Source organism: Pollicipes pollicipes, unplaced genomic scaffold (genome assembly GCF_011947565.3).
Source record: "Pollicipes pollicipes isolate AB1234 unplaced genomic scaffold, Ppol_2.1 Scaffold_2555;HRSCAF=2994_pilon_pilon_pilon, whole genome shotgun sequence".
Lineage (NCBI taxonomy): Eukaryota > Metazoa > Arthropoda > Thecostraca > Pollicipedomorpha > Pollicipedidae > Pollicipes > Pollicipes pollicipes.
In genome coordinates this window covers 7,253,415-7,270,558 of record NW_023596136.1, presented here as the reverse complement: position 1 = coordinate 7,270,558, position 17,144 = coordinate 7,253,415, and the positions used below count along the sequence as shown (strand labels likewise).

Genomic DNA, 17,144 nt, shown 5'->3' with positions numbered 1-17,144 from the left:
GCCACCCGGACGTATGTTAACATCGACGAGAAATGTGGTGCCATCGCCGGGCATTCCCGTGTATCTCTGAGCGACACAGGTCATGATGCAACGATCATGGCGGTGGTACACTTGCTCTGGTTGCGGAGGTGTGCCGCTATCGGCCGGCTCGGTGCCGTTGTCGCTACTGAGATTCGGCGTCGAGTACCGACGCGACAGCCGCGTGCTTCATCGGGTATCGGTGGCGGCGCCCAGCACACGGTGGCCGGAGCGATGCTGACAGTATTTCGCGCTAAACTGGTAGCGTATATACACAGCGGTGGATATGTCCATTGGTTAGCTGGGCTCTTCAAACATGACTGGGATGGCGCGGATAGAAAGAGGGATTGCCTTAGCTGTACCGGCGTTGCCTTCTCACAGGCAAGCGATGGTTGCAGCCGCAATGACAGCCCTTACGATAGTAAAGGGAATATTCAACGTTTGGAATATTAAAGCATCAGCTGTGATGAAATAAACTCACTGATACGTTTTGGTATACTTTCAAGTGGATGACAACTTAAGACAAACACAATTCCCTTGTTCAGCAAATACGCTCCTCAATACGTCATTGTTCACGGGCTTCTTAAAAGCCTAAATTGTACTTTAAGATTGATAATAGCGCAGTTTACCAGACCAATGCATTGCGTGCACTAATATGCTGTCAGGCTATGAGTACATCCTCTTGCTTACACTTGCGTCTTACACTACCTGCGTCTTCTCATCGAACCTGTCGAAAACATAGATGACTCCGGAATCGATTTGGACTCCGCCCAGAGCCCAGTAGAGGTCTACCTGTAGTCGGCCAATACTGTCGGTGGCGTTGCTGATAACAGAATTTCGGGGAGTGTTAGTAGTCGGGGCATACAAGCCAACGTCGGCTTCTGTTCCAGCGCGTAAAATATTAACGCCAACGCATGAAAGATCGAAGTCAAAATGTGCTGGTTGTTCTTCTGGCTTGGTAAAACAGTCATAAACACGTCGCACCTCCTGTTTGAGTGCGCACAGTCGCCGTCTGGTAGCGAGGTTGGTGGCCATGCACACCGGTACCGCAGCTGCTATTCAAACAAACCGTGTATTTGTGCACACACTCGCCGGGCTTATCTCTACATCCGAAGGGAGGCCGGGACAGCAAGGCCTACCTTGGACTGGCTTACATTCCACTCAACGTGCAGACTAGATTATATCCCACTCTAGGTGACACGCGATAACGTCCATGGGGGGCCGATATGATACTTTATCAGATAGCAGACCAGGCGGCCATATCGAGTGCTGATGGGTGTGGTCGGCCAGCGCGTGCCACATCACCCGCCCAGGTCACGTCTCAAGACACTGGTCCCAGTCCTGCCAATACAATTCCTTGATGCGCTCGCAGTGTTTCACCAAGTTTGGACAGCGGTGCCGCGTGAAAAACTCCAGGTGCGGCCCGGAAATGTACAACAGCTGCACGACCATGCCGAACACGCAGCAGTCGAGCTCCGTCATGGCCGAGCCCAGCATGAACTGCTTGTCGCCGAGAAACGTGGACAGTGCCAGCAAATCTTTCTCGATCAGCATCATCAGTTCCGGCTCGCTAAACAGACCGATACCCTGCTCCTTCGAGCGGCGCGCAAACCCAAAGCGCAGGCCCAGTTTCACGAACGGCATGTACTTCCGCACGTTTTTCGGGAACTCGGGCCACACGTATCGCATGCGGTCCAGGACGTAGCGCCGGAAGAAGACGCCCCAGGCGGTGCGTTCTTCAAACATCACCTGGAAGGCCCGGCCGCACGCGAGGTCCCGCTCCGAGCAGTCGGAGGTCATGCGGACGCCCAGTTCGTGCGCGATGTGGTCGATGATGAGGGTGGAGTCAGCGACCTCGCGGCCGTTCAGCGTGATCCAGGGGCACTTGCCGCGCGGCCCGAACGGCACCCGGTCGTCCACCACGTACGTGATGTTGTTGGCGCGCAGGTAGGTCTCGACCTTGACCGCGAACGGTGAGATGTTGGGGCACGAACGAGCCCGCGCGAACTGGTGCAGCACGACGACGTCCCGACCAACAGCCGCCCACTCGGCCCTGCGGAGGCGGAGAGGGCACCGTCAGATGGCGCCGCAGAGGAGACGCGTGCCACCAGGCACCGGATCATCTGCAGACGTCCCACCAGGCACCGGGTCACCTACACACGTCCCACCAGACACCGGGTCACCTGCACACGTCCCACCAGGCACCGGGTCATCTACACACGTCCCACCGGACACCGGGTCACCTGCAGATGTCCCACCAGACACCGGGTCACCTGCAGATGTCCCGTCAGACACCGGGTCACCTGCAGATGTCCCACCAGACCACCGGGTCACCTGCAGACGTCCCACCAGACACCGGGTCACCTGCAGACGTCCCACCAGAGACTGGGTCACCTACACACGTCCCATCGGACACCGGGTCACCTGCAGACGTCCCACCAGACACCGGGTCACCTACACACGTCCCATCGGACACCAGGTCACCTGCAGACGTCCCACCAGAGACTGGGTCACCTGCAGACATCTCGCTATACGGCCGGGTACCTGCAGACATCCCGCCACACGACCGGCTGCCTGCAAACGCCTCATCAGACAGGCGGACATATGTGAAGGTCTCATCGGACGGTGGGCCATCTGCATGGGCCTCGCCACACTGCAATCTGCCTCCAGACATCAAGCCGGACACCAGGGATCTCCTGAGGTTCCACCAGGCAGCAGTCTACCTGTAAATGTCCGAACAGATGGTAGTCAGCCTGCATACCAGAGCAATTGTCAATCAACTCCATGCTCGGATCCTGAAGGGAGCGTGCCACCTTTTTTGTACTTTTCATTCATTGTTGGATTAGACGCGTGCTATTTTATCAGTAGCACCAGTTTTCTCGAAACTCTTCTGAGTTGCTCAGAATTTCTATTGAAAGAATTCGCTTCCAAGATTATTCGACCCATTGCTCACCACTAAGGAAGTAATACATTTCATTTGCGTTGCTTTTTCAACGGGTATGTTTTGTGATGTTAAGAACACACCAATTCGCCCAAATGTTTTGTGATCAATGCTACGAAAGCTTGAGACAATCGGTCTAGACAAAAAGATATTAAAATGAAGATTTTATCCCACGAATTCAACGAAACGTTGTACTATGACTTTGATTTCTCACCTATGGCGTTTACCACGGTGGTTCTTTTCAAGACGCACTTTAGCTTTGGGAATGGCAGTATCACATTGTCCATAGTGACACATTTGCCACTAGTTCAAACTCCAACCAATGCGCTTTTCAGTAGCGCTTCAACCAGTGCCCTTGCCGCCCGCTGGCCCAACCACACACTTTTTATCTACACCAGTAAGGGTGCCACGACGGTTGTCATGACGACGGCGATCGCGACAATTGCAGGAAAGAAGCACAGTGCTGTCACAAAGTGTTGACAGCGTAATTTGGTTTTAATAATGATCCAAATTGATATCCTTTTTATGTCTTGACGGCGCTGCAGTAGCGCTACGCGGTGCAGTTACTATACTTAGTGGTCCGGAGGTTCCACAAAAGTATGTGTTTTGAAATATGCCCAAAAGCTGGGACACTCCTTTTGACGTGATGTATGCGATTTATGTGTGTGTTATTAAGTGTTACTATGTTATTTATGTTCGCGTTATTATGTGTTACTATGTGAGTTATGTTTGGATTATTATGCGTTACGATGTATGTGTTATCACAGGATCGTGTGATTTATTTGCACGGGCCGATATCATCGAAAGAAGACAGACCATGGAGGTAACCAACAACTCAATTTTGTGCAACCCGTTGACAGGGCTGACCTATAAACTTCGTTGCCATTAGCCTTTCAATCTAAGAATAATGCGACCGTAACGCATTCACTTTGGAAACTCGCGCTTCATAGCACTAAGAAGCTATTACATATTAGCTGCGGGAAGCCCTCTTTCAGCTGATTTGCCGTCAGAAGGCTTTTTACCTGTGATTAGGCTATACAGTGCTATGCCGGAAAAGAAACCTTGTTGAAAAGGAAAATAATATTACTAGTTCCATAACATCTCTGATTCGACCATTAATCAAGATCAAAAGCGCAAATGTTGACGAAAATAGGACAGAAAGCTCGAGGGAACACAGCAGGTTGAAAGAGACATGGGACTTTTGATTGCCAGGAAAGAGGAGGAGCGCCTTGCACCCATATTTCCTTTGAGGCCAAGAATAGACTCACCCGCCGGAGCCCAGCAGTGTTGGAAAGCTTATAGTGTGAACAGGGTGTTGGGAAGAGTCGGCGGTGTGTGTGTGTAGTGTTGTGCGAATGTAGAGGCATTCTCAAGAGATGTGCTGCAGCGGGTGCTGTGTATTGTCATCGTCACTCGCTGCTGAGCTGTGACGTCACGTGCAGCTGACGCCATTATTTTAGGAGAAATTTAACGACGCCCCCAATTTTCGTAACATGGTGAAACATTTCACCTCTTTTGAGCGTCTGCCCAGCTGACCGGCTTCACCTTAGATGTCGTCGCCGCGCGTGCCAGGCAGCGGGTCCGGCGGCAGTCTCCCCGCGAGCCAGACAGATCCAGCGTCGCCGCGCGTACCAGGCAGCGGGTCCGGCGGCAGTCTCCCCGCGAGTCAGACAGATCCAGCGTCGCCGCGCGTGCCAGGCAGCGGGTCCGGCGGCAGTCCTCCCGCGAGTCAGACAGATCCAGCGTCGCCGCGCGTGCCAGGCAGCGGGTCCGGCGGCAGTCCTCCCGCGAGTCAGACAGATCCAGCGTCGCCGCGCGTACCAGGCAGCGGGTCCGGCGGCAGTCTCCCCGCGAGTCAGACAGATCCAGCGTCGCCGCGCGTGCCAGGCAGCGGGTCCGGCGGCAGTCTCCCCGCGAGTCAGACAGATCCAGCGTCGCCGCGCGTGCCAGGCAGCGGGTCCGGCGGCAGTCCTCCCGCGAGTCAGACAGATCCAGCGTTGGCAAGCGGGCTCTGCGCGGGTCCTTGAAGCCTTCCCCGCTGGCAGTCGACGTTGCTCCCCTCAAGGCCTACTTCCGTTGGCAGCCAGCGTTCCGCGCCTCACGCCCCCGCCCCTCCCCCGCTGGCAGTTGACGTTCCCTGCCCTCCACCCCAACCCCCGTTGGCGCCCCCGCCGTAGTTGGCGTTCCTGTCCTCAAGACCACCCCCGCTGGCAGTCAGTGTTCCACCACCATCAGGTTTGTGCACCGGGGTAGGTCGAGTGTGCCACATATGTTGCTAAGCTGATGCTGTAATGATGGGAGAGGTCGGCGAGGAAAGGGGAGCCAAGACGAGGTCGCCGTGATACTTTTTAGTGACAGCTAATCCGCCTTGAGGAAATTCTATCAGAGAAAATGATTACCTGTCGACCCAAAAAGGTTTTTAAGAGCAGTGTATAGTGGGTGGTGATCACTGAAGTAGGGGTCGGGCTGCACGCATGAAGTAAATAAGGGTCCGATGCCTCTAGTAGTGTCAGACGAGGTTTGCAACTGAACGTGTGGTACTTCGCGCATGTGTGGCGAAATGAGTTGGCGTTTGGTTGTTACCGCAGATTAGGAAGTGCGGATTCAGCAGTGTGTCAATGTGGATGCTGCAGGTGCTCTTGCGATTACAGCTCAAGGCTCGAGATTGAGTGTTGAAATCTCTGAGACAAATGTAAGTGGCGGGTGGATTAGTGAACAAGGTACAAACTTCATGCCACGGGGTGGAAGAGACAGATAAAAAGATATCAAGGTGAGATAGAGTTGGAAATCTTCACAATAGCCGCAACGTGAAGTTAGTCATTTTGAATGTGACGACGCAAAGACGCATTGAGCACGCTAAGCACCAAGCCACCTTGGCGAGGTTTTGCAGTTTATACTCTGTCGGTATGCTCGGCGAGGTTTTGCAGTTTATAGACTGTCGGTATGCTCGTTGGGGTTTTTGAGTTTATACGCCTGCCGATATACTCGGGGGGGGGGGGGTTACAATATATACACTGTCGGTATGTTTGGTGAGTTTGTCAGTTTTGTACGCTGTCGGTATGCGGTATGCAGAGACTACCAAGCACTTTGAAGTAAAAGGGTCCGGAAATTGTGTCTCGTGTTGCCGGTGATTTGCGTTTGCGTGCCCCTTCTTCCGCATAGTAAGATACCAAAGATCGTGTGTCGTACTGCAGCAGGAATACGCCTAAGCTGGGTCTCATTTGGGCAGGGGTGGAGAGGCTGCCCAGACCTACACTCAGTGCGGTTTAGAAAAAGCTGCCTCCGCCTTCAAACGTGCACAGCTGCGAGAGGGTGGCTCACCTACGAAGCAATGCGATTCCGTCCGTAAGCGCGGATGACCGAGCACGGGGCTTTGGAGTCGGCTTACTCATCTGGTGTGGCTGCTGAGGTCCGGCCGAGGTACGGCTCAGAAGGGCCAGCTGAGGTGCGACCAAGGTACGGCACAGAGGGGCCAGCTGAGGTGCGACCAAGGTACGGCACAGAGGGGCCAGTTGAGGGCCAGCTGAGGTACGGCACAGAGGGGCCAGCTGAGGTGCGACCAAGGTACGGCACAGAGGGACCAGCTGGGGGCCAACTGAGGTACGGCACAGAGGGGCCAGCTGAGGTCTGCAACGACGTGGTCCAGTCGGGCGCCGCAGCGTCAGCGCCACATGCGGGACCTGACGGCAAGGCACCAGCAGACCAAGAGGAGTGGGTCCCGTTGGTTGCGCACCTGTGGGTTCAGTCACGACCCCACGCAGCGGAGAGGGGGATGCGAGCAGGCGTCAACCGAGGGTGGAGCTGCTGTGCGCAGAGGCCGGGCTAGAGGCCGGTTCTTCGTTCGCGGCCGGTTGCGGAGTGTGGGCATCATGCGCAGTAGGACAGGGCGGCGGAAGGGTTCGCGCTCCCGGTAGCCATGCTCTACTGCCACGGTCCCCAGAGGCATGCTTCGTGCCCATTCCCGCACATGACGCACCGGGGAGCATCTATGCAAGCAGAAGAGGGTGACGTGGTTTCTATTGCAGCAGACGCACGCTGGGTGACGGGCCAGACAAACGCGGTCGACGTGGCTGTGCTTTCGGCAACGCTGGCATGGGATGACGGCGACACCCAGGAGCACACACAAGTGAAGGTCGACGCATTTCAAAAGTTCGTACATGGCCTGGTAGCTTCGTCGCATTCTTTGGTGTCGACATTCGACCGGTTATTTCTAATTATCCGATAACACGTCGTGACAAAATATCGCAGCGAACGCAGCTTTTTTGCAGGCCCACCAATCTAGAACGGTGCTGAATAACGCCAAAACATGCGGGCAATAACGCAAACTAGGACCACACCTAGCACGACATGCCAATTGTGCATTAAAGCATGGAGAATGCAGAACAGCAATGTTCTGGTAGTTTTGGTGCGTGCGTAGAGCTCTAAAAAATTAACGCTCTCACTTTTTGTTGCCTATCTTTCCTGTGAAACAATATTGCAAAACTTTAGTATGCATGTAATTGTCAGCTTTTACTTTTTGGTGTTCGGTATGCACATAATGAAGTTGCAGAAGGTTTGGGGCCAAACTCATCACGGGTGGGGGTTCCGATTGGACTCGAGGGGTCATGGACCAGCCCCAAATCAAACAGATCTGCACTGGTGGTACCGAGCGCGCGTAACGCACGGCAGTAGGCGGCACTGGGCCGTGGCCGGCCATTACGTGTTGGTGGAACCGCCCAAAACGACAAAAAACTATAGAAAATACGACAAAAAACTATAGAATGCGACAAAAACTATAGAAAATACGACAAAACTATAGAAAATGTTGATGGGAACCGCCACTACGACAAAAACTATAGAAAATCAGCTGTTGGTGCGAGAACCAGACCGCGGCGGCCCCCGTGTCACCTCCCAATCCACACCGGTCTCGACGGTGAACGGCATGTCGCGACACCCTGCCGCGGGAGGGGGGGGGGGGGGCACGGTTAACCCTGGACGCCAAGTCATGCGCGACGAGAGCGATAGCGGCGCCAAGGAAGTGTGACATAGAGAAGATAAGTGCGTGCCGAATTTCGCTGGGGGAGGGCCCATTGCAGGGCGCGCACAAATTGATGGAAATGGCAAAGAAAGGCATGCAAGGGGACACAGAGGTTGAAGAGATAAAGCACTAAGCAGCAAGGCGTACAGCAGATGAAAAAAACACCCGTCTTCGTTGTTTTATTATCACTTCGCGCACGATGCGCCAGGTAGCGCACTTTTATGTAGTATTTGCTGGTGGTCGAGGCATTAAACAGAGTAGATAAGGAGAAATATTGCTTCGGAGGCAAAGAAGAACTGGAGGTACAAAGAATTGTGAGATCGCCAGTGAAGATAATCTGAACACCATAAGACTCAAGGGGTGCCGGTAGTGTAGTGGTTAACGCGTCTGCGTCACCACTGAGCGTCTGGGAAACCAGAGGTACGGGGTTCGATTCCCCGCGGTGCCCGCCCTTCCTGCCAGGGTGAGAGCCAGGCAACGCCATATAGCCTCAGCAGCTGAAGGCGTACGTATAGCCCCATTGACACAAGACTCAGGGAGGGGACAGCAGCGCTTAGATCGCTTTAAAGTCAGCGACATCGACGCGCTTATGAATGGCGACAGACAGTGCCACACAACCACAGGTGGCGCTCGCTCGGCCGCTCAAGTCCACGCTTTCCAGGAAATCTAACCAGAGGCCAGACTTGCCGTGGCCCAATGGGATAGAGAGCCATCCAGATCGACTTAATGACGTCATGGGCGTTGCGTAACTGACCTGCGTCGCCTACGAACGTGAGTGCTGTACAACTTCAGGCCAACCCGGAGCAGCGCCAGCCCGACCAGAATGCGAGTGGCACGATAACCCCAGGCGGTTTCCAGCCAGGTATTGACATCGTCTGGCAGGAGCGCAGACACCCGGGCGCACACCGCCTCCATGTTTCTCCGACTGCTCGTGGCTCTCGGAGCAGAATCAGCTGACTGCTAGCGGCAGTAACGGAACACACATTGGCGAAGATCACGTCACCGATGGCTTGGGACGCGATTATTGGTTGTTCACGGTTGCCAGATTAGGAGAATGTCAGCAGATTTGAAGACATGTGATGGTTTCTTTTAGACGCTTGTAGTGAAAGCGGAATGTTAGGGAATTCCCTTCACCAACAATATCTCCTTCAAAAAACGAAAGCATAAACAGGCGAAACATCATCGAAAACTCTCTATAATTCAGAAGCACAAATGCGCAGAGGTAATCACCTGGACTTGCCTACAAAGGCAAGTTGGAGATAATCTAAGGATTATGTCTATTGGCCAGCCCTACGCCCTCTTCAAAATCGCCTCAGCGAACCACCGACAGATCATTATCAATCTGGCTAAAGACTCCAAGGGCCGTTGATATTTAGGTGGTCAAAACCATTCGTGAAACATATCTAACGGGGTGTTTCACCTAATTAAAGGAACACATAGCCAGATAGATGGGCATCGGCCGATGGTTCAACGAGGCAATTTTTAAGTACACCGAAGGCAGGGGCGCGGGATCTATGGTCAAGTCGGGATGAGCAGGCTAAAAAATGCTAAAATGCCCGCCCCTTGGGATAAGAGAGTAAAGACCAAAATTAAGTGAAATAAGATCATATGGGTAAGAATGGATCCTCTGCAGGATAAAATATATCTCGGCAGTCAATAATGGGCCCTCTACGGATTAGAATGGGGTCACTGCAGGTCAGAATGAGACCTTTACGGGCCAAGAATGGGCCCTCGTTAGGCCAGAATGGGCTCTCTACAGGCCAGGAATGACCCCTCTACAGGCCAGAATGGGCTCTCCACGGTCCATAATGCATCCTCCATCAGTCAGAATAGGTCCTTTACAGGCCAGAATAGGCGTTTCACAGACTCGAGGCCCATCTATCGCCCTTTGGAGCCACTTGCTATTATTACCGCAACTGGGGTCATGCATTCTGGCGGGCATTTGCAAGGTGGTTCACTGCGGGCAGCATTCGACCTTCAGGCTCAGATCTCAAAGGTTCGGGAACTGACAGCCAAAAGTCGTGAGACTTTTTTCTGCCGTGTTTATCGCCGTGGCGCATCAGCGCCAGCCGAGCTCTTTATGACGTCATATCACTTCGGCAGCCTTTCACTGATGTCATACCTTACGGGGCAGATATCTTCGAAGCTAACCGCTGTAGAATATCAGACGAAGATAAGGACAACATTTCCCATTACTCATCTGCCGCAGAAGACATAAGCAGGAGCAGTTTTCGGTACAGAGGGTCGCCCTGGCCGCCGAGATCTTCCATGCCGCCATAGAGAAAACGATGGTGTCTCACATACAGCTTTGTTGTCGCCAATTAGCTTTTCGTCATTTTGGCAAGTCTCCATTTGCGTATGCCGCTACTTGGTCCTTGCAAGACCCTTTAAAAGTTTGCATTTTAGCCGCTTGCCGTTCTGGCGTGTCTGCATTTTGGTACGAAGTCATTTTGAGATACGCCATTCAGTTACTTCGTCATTTTCGGACGTTGACGTTTTGGCACGTCGCCATCTTGTCATCTCGCATGTTCGCAATTTGAAGTTTGCCATTAGCCGACTCGGACTAGTACAGCGGTTGGTAAAAAGCTGACTAGTACAGCAGTTGGTAAAAACTCGGTCGACAAATGGCGAGTCAACTTTTCGTCCGGACGTCGCTTCACAAAATGAGTTGGGGAGGGGACTGAACAGCTAAGAAGAAGGAAGGGGTCAGGAAAAAGGGGCAGAGGAGGAAGGGGAACAAAAACACTACATCCAAAACTACGCCAACTGATTGCATCCGATCTGGCCAAGTGACATGCGCATTTCTCGCTATGGTATAACGCTGTGGTAATGTTAGTGCCGAAAAACTACGCTCATATCTAAATTCCCGACATATCCTGTCATGATCCGCTGTGCAGATTTGAAGACATGGGATGGCCGCTTCCTGCCTCCCGGACTGCCTCTCCTGATCCCTGCCTCTGGGACTACCTCCCCCATCCCTGTCTTTGGGGCTGCCTGCCTTGGTCTCTACCTCTGAGGCTGCCTGCCCTGATCCCTACCTTTAGGACTGCCCGCCCATAACCTCTTGAGGCTGACGGTCAATGACCCGATTGAAGGGCCTGAGGGCAGGCCGTAGGTCATATGAACAGACCCAGTCAGAAAGCCGAATCGTTAAATGTGCCGGAGAATCTCCGGGACCGATTGAAAGGCCCCTGGGAGAGTGAGAGCGTCCATATAAAGGTCGGTTCGGTGCCGCTGTGAGCCCTAGGGCGCTTTGCCCAAGCAGGGCAAAGCGTTGGCCTGCAGATGCCAATCAGAAGGCCTCTTACATCGATCAAGGCTCCTGAAACAGTGAAGGGATTCCTGCGCTGGTCAGGGCTTACAGTGCCTAACAAGGTACCCCGTGTCGGCAACGAGCCGCAGGTCGGCCAAGGACACGTTTGCTGAACAGGAACAGGGACAGGAACCCACATATTAAAGAGAACATCTTGCGCTGGTCACGGCCCTGTTAGCAATGAAAGGAGATATAGATATGATGATGCATTGGTTTCCATATACAATTAGACAGCTGAAATGCCCTGTGTTGGTCAGAGGCCCCAATATCGAGCGAAAGGTCCTACGCACCGTTTCAACCAAGGACCGAAAGTCCGATTGGTGTCTCCGTAGCAATTGTTGGACTCCCTGCGCGTGGTAAATAATTATTTTGCATCAGTGAGAGCCCATGCGTCGACCCCGCACCAACTGTCTCCGTCAGAGAGCGTGCCGCATCAGGGAGGGACCAGTGCGTGATATATCTCTCTGGGGGCCCTCCGTATCGCCCAGAGCGCTTACCGTCCCACGCCGCCAGAACTGCAGCCGCCAGGGATCCCGGCTGAACTGGATGTCCTCCACCTTCTGGCCGCAAAATTTTGCACGTGCGATTCAGAAGTTGATTCACTGAACGGAATTATCAGTTGCAACACGAGCAACATTAAGTACGCCATCGCGCCCGAGTTCGTGGTGCTGTACGCGCTAATCCGTCCCGGCGATCAATCTGACAATCGCACAGGTGAAACCTAAGGCCCGGGATCCTTCGACAGAAATACCAGTTGATTTCATAAAGCATCAGTACCATCTTCCGATACGCGGTAGTTTGACCCGCCCGTTGACTGCCGCCGGGCGCTAGCTGCAAGGTCTGACGCCGCGTGGCCCATGGGAGGCTGCAACGCCTGGGCTCTGTATTTTTTTCTTTCACGATGTACACGCAAAACGCCCTTGATTCCGACAGTTCAACACCCTTCTAACACCAAGGGCATTGCCTTTTGTCCGCTCTCACGTGATGTCTCTGGGGTCGCATTGTGCTGGGTGAAACTCCAAGTTTGATCAACAGCCTTGAATAGCTCTCAGATAATAAGTGTTCAGGTAATTGACATGATAGACCAATGCCCTACAAGCGCAAAATCCCCTTACAAACTCATCTAGCATAGCCGATTGTAGGTAGAGCCATCCCAGGAACTTCCACGTTTATATGCTACCAATTCGTTGCCATATACCACCCCAAAACATCAACAGTTCTCATCTCCGAGGCAATCTCAACTGTAAGCTGCGTAATGACAGAATTCCACCCACTGAGTTGCAATGCCATCCAACCAGCCACTAACACCACGCCACTGTCTTTGGTAACCATTTATTTTGAGAATAATCACCATAAAAAGCACATGGAACGGCGGCGGAGCCCGGCTGACGTCAACCACCCCCACCCCGTGACGTCACACGTCCGGCTCCGCGGCGGAGGCGAACAGTGCCGGCGGCGGCGGTCGGCGGCGCCGGACGAGCCCCGCCCAAACCAGGAGCCGCGGCAGGCTGGCCGACGCCCGCTATATCAACTACGCCAGGTTAAAGCTGACATTGCCCGCCCGGCGCGGGCAGCCGCGCCGGGCGGGCACCGACCCGACCAAACCAGGGAAACGAGGAATGTTGGCGCTGACCGGCACGCGTCCCCGCTCACCGCACGCCCTCCCGGCCATTCGCAAACCAAGAAAACAACAGCGCGACCGGCCGCCACGCGAGATAAACAGGAGGCACCGGGTCGTGGTCGCCCGCCGCCAAGCCGGCGCGCCGAACGGCAGCCCAAAACGACCGACCAAACCGCCACGCCATCCCGCACGCCGAGCAGACATCACAGTTCAGAATCGAAGCACGCGCCGCTAGCGCAGGCAGTCGCGCGTGCGGGGGTGTCGGCGGCGGCGGCCAACGGCGCAGCGACAGCGTCTCTCTGTGACGGCCAGAGCACGCCCGCCGCTGGCGCCGGCACCCTGGCGGCCGGCCAGCGAAGCTTACGACGTGGTGGTTCTGATGTGCTCAGTGCTGGTGGTCCGAGCGAAGCCACAAGAAGGGGGGCGCGGCTCGCTAGTCTGAAAAACAGGAGCAGTATCAGCAAGCCCCGCATGTACCTGCAAGTAGATCGTCACAACGGCTCGTGTGATATGATCCGATCCTTTGCCGAGCCGTTCAGAAATGATCATTGCAGTCAGCGCGCCATAAAACGCCAATGCACGACTAACCCGTTCAGCGGTGATGAGGACAGTTGTATCTGAGACGTTAGCGATAGCGATGCGTGCACGCCAGGTGATACCTTTCCGCTATATTGACACAACGTAGCGTCTTCAAACTATAACAACACACAGATTTTAGCAAACCTAGAGCACAAAGAGCACGCAAGTCTGTGTCAAACAACGCAATACGTACCACTGGATGACAAACCAGGTCACTCACCTCCGCGTTACTAAGAACGGACATTGACTTTGCCCTTTTCATGCTGAAACCAGACAGGAGCACAGTGTCAGCGGTCAGTGGTCCGTGGTCCGGCTCGGCGGTGAGGCACGGCGCACAGCTCAGCGGCACCCGCACTAACCCGACGGAAAGGAGCCAACCGTGGCGCCGACTCAGGGCGGAGAATGTGAGGCATGCGGTGAATCAAGCCAAGCCACTAAAACTGCCGGCGGCCGCCCGATCGGCGGCCGGCAGGCCACTTACCCGGCCCCGAGCGCCGCAACGGCGCCGCCGATCGACACCCGGCAGGCCACTTACCCGGCCCGAGCGCCCGCAGCGGCGCCGCCCGTCTGACCTGACCTGGCCTGACCCGACCTCCTGGCGGCTCACCTGCTCTCGTCGGCCCGACCCTTGATCCGGTCGACGAGTTTGGCCGAGGAGCGGCGGATGGAGGCGCGCAGTTTTGTCAGCGAGCCTGATCGGCGGATGCGGCCTGGCTAGAAGTGGGGCGAAAACGGGCCGTTTCGCCGCGTTAGTTGGCAGCAGCGACTGGCGACAAATGCGGCATGCAGCGGCGCGGCGCCGGCGGGCGCTGGTCGTCACGGCACCGGCCGGTTCGTTTGTCCCGAGATCGATGATCAGGCGAAGGATGGGTCACACGCGGTCGGCCAGCAGCGTCGGGGAGTGTTTGCACCCCAGCCAGACCAGCCCCGCCCACCGCAGCCCAGTTCCCCGACCGCCCCAGCAATTCACGCCCGCCAGCGTCAGCTCCAGTTCCATTCACAACTGGCGACGCGGCGTAGGTACTTGAAAGAAGCATAAAGCTTTCCATTAAGGGTAAAGCTCGATACTGATGACTGGGGATTTAGGACGCATCGACAGCCGGGGTCATTCTGCCCCCCTGGGGTAAAGCTTTGACAAAAGGAAAACTTCAGCATTCAACACACAAAGCACAGCCCTCGGGGAGTTCTGTAGCCATACTTTATCCGACGCACTAAACGTGAGTGTCTTGTTGCGCCTTCAAGCTGACTTTCGACCATATTTGACCCCAGCCACGCCGACGTCTCTCGCCTGGATGGCGGAAGATCGCACGTCAAACGGTCACATTCGACTTCGACGTCCCAAGAACCCCGGCCAAAAGTTCCCTGTCAACCGGCGCCTAGGGGAGGGGGGGGGGGAGGTACCCGGGGACGGGGCTGTGAAGGGGCCCCTCCCACTGCCACAGTTCGCAGTCGGGTCGCAGACTGGGCTTCACCGGGGAGGAAGCCCTTCTGTCGGCTGGTTCCAGGGTGAGGTTTCGTCGCGGAGGGGATCCTCCCGCCAGCAGGGCCCCCAGCCGGTTGTAGGAAGAGGCTTCGTCGCGGGGGGGGTCGCTCCCAACGCGCCTCCCAGCGAGGTCACGGCGGTCAGCGGCGGCGGCGGGCCGAAGCATGCTGCGGACGGGAAGGCGAGGGAGAGACAGAGAGAGATAGAATGTAAGAGAGCGGGCCGCAGCTGGCGGCGGACGCTGGTCGCGGGCACAAGCATGCGGGTCCGCACCCAAACAGCAGCAGGACGGCGCCGCCCGCACCAAGAGCACAGCCACGCGCGGAGGTCGCCGAACACAACACCGCACGCGTTCGCTACAACTGAACAAAAGGACGAAATAATCATAGAGCTTTTTATTGGCAATGAACAGTGGGCCGGGCTTGCGCAGCCATACATAAATAAGGTGTCCACCGTCTGCGCCGACAAACAAAACCAAACTCGCACTAAGTACGGGCGGGCGGGTGGTGGCCAGGTCGGCGCCGATGATCGTCGCTGCGGTCAGCAGTAGCCGCCACACGCGGTGCGCCGAGCAGCACAACGTAAAAAATACTACAGCAGCCGTACCGTCACGCCAGATACATAAATACGGCCACGCCGGCCGGCCGGCGAGCCGGGGCGCCGGCCAGCGGCCGTGCAGCGCGGGGGTCCGGTCCGGTCCGGTCCGCGCTGGTCGGGGGGCGTCCGCGCGCCCGGCCGCTATCACAGCACAGATTCGGAAGCCGCCCTCTGACCGCCTCCCTCCCCGCCGCCCGGGTCGCGCGCTACGTATGTACACTCGTCTGCAGCAGAGGGGCGCGCCCGCCGCCGTCTGTCTGTCTGTCCAGCCACTGCGCTAGTCCGCGGCCGACGCCAGCCTCACGACTGCAGCCCCAGCGCGTGGAACAGCTTTGTTTTTAGTCCGGCCGCCTGGCGGGCGTCGTCGGCGGCGGCGGCGGCGCGCGCGCCCTCGGGCGCCGCGCCCGGCTGTGGGAGGAGTGGTGACGTCAGACAGGGCAGGCCGGCCGCACCGCACGCGCCCCCGTGCTCGCCCGCCGCCGCACCGGGCCCGCCGCTCAACAGCCGTTAGTCAAGCCGCCGGGGTCCATGGTTGGATGACTACAGGGAGAGGAAAATAGACCGTCGTCACAAGGACAAAAAAGGACCATCGTTGTAAACAATGTTTTAGTAATGCATTGTGACGAAAGTTACTGAACTAGAAACAAAACGGGACAAAACATAAATAGGATCACTTCGTCCAGCTTGGCAGAAGAGGCGCTGTTATCCACTGCCTGACTGAGCATGGGCAAACAAATGTCCGTCTTCGATGGCGCTTGAGCGGTGACCGCCTTCCGTGCCGGTACGGGGCCTGTCGGCCGGGAGCCCGTGCCGCGCCGAGGGGCTGGCCGGGCGCCGGGCGCCGGGCGCCGTCGCCGCCGGCGGCCACCGGCGGACCCCCGCCGTACTTACGTGGCGACTGCGCGCGCGGCTGCCGGGCCGACGGGCTGCAACCATGCTATACGAAGGAGCGGCGAGCACGCGTGCAACCGAACACGACACCAGATAGAGGCAGAGGCCGAGACGGAGAGCCCACACAGCCAGAGCCCGTGACAGACACAGCGACAGACGGAGTCTACATAGAGCGAGACGGAGAAAGGGCGGGGGAGAGGACGGGGGGGGGGGGGGGGGGAGGAGAACGACCGGGTGAACGGCATGCTGGCTGTGAGCTGCCCCGCCGCACCGCACCCCACCCCACACAACGCCCCACACGGGGGGCCGGTCCGCGCATGCGAACATCGAACACGGCCGCCGTGACCAACTCAACGGAGAAAGCACTCGAACCGGCGCGCCTCGGCCGCGACGCCACATCGGAGCTCTACAACACAGCGCCCAGGACCACGCTTGGCCGCGGCCGCCGGCGGGTGCAGATTCCGCGCCGTACGTAACGCGCCTAGCTCATGACCGGTCCGGGCTCTCTAGACTGACACAAGAGCAATCGGACGCCCGCATTCGTGGTATGCGAACTCTGCTGCGAATGTCCGCCGACCACGTCGTAAGACCAGCGCTGATGGCAACGGTTTGCGGTACGGGGCCGTGGTGTGGTTCAGTGGTGTGCTGCGCTCGACGACCCGCACAAGTGTGGCGTAGGTGCGT

At 56.4% G+C, this 17,144-nt stretch overlaps 1 protein-coding gene and 1 pseudogene across 1 annotated transcript; both read right to left on the bottom strand.

Annotated features, from left to right (window-relative positions):
• Positions 1-1,074: 1,074 nt before the first annotated feature.
• On the bottom strand, positions 1,075-8,891 carry LOC119107972 (failed axon connections homolog). The gene is made up of 2 exons (XM_037231562.1): positions 8,731-8,891; positions 1,075-2,071 (listed from the first exon to the last, which is right to left on the bottom strand). Exons 1-2 carry the CDS (start codon positions 8,889-8,891, stop codon positions 1,333-1,335), a joined length of 900 nt encoding a protein of 299 aa, XP_037087457.1. The 3' UTR covers positions 1,075-1,332.
• Positions 8,892-13,246: 4,355 nt separating this feature from the next.
• Positions 13,247-17,144, bottom strand: part of LOC119109297 (kinesin light chain-like) — a 30,766-nt pseudogene continuing 26,868 nt past the window's right edge.

What these genes read in the sequence shown, in the direction of transcription:
- LOC119107972 (XM_037231562.1), bottom strand. Translation starts at nt 8,891, where the DNA reads ATGGAGGCGGTGTGCGCCCGGGTGTCTGCGCTCCTGCCAGACGATGTC. An exon ending in CACGTTCGTAGGCGACGCAG is followed by an intron (nt 2,072 to 8,730) that starts GTCAGTTACGCA and finishes CCGCCTCCGCAG; the next exon opens with GGCCGAGTGGGCGGCTGTTG.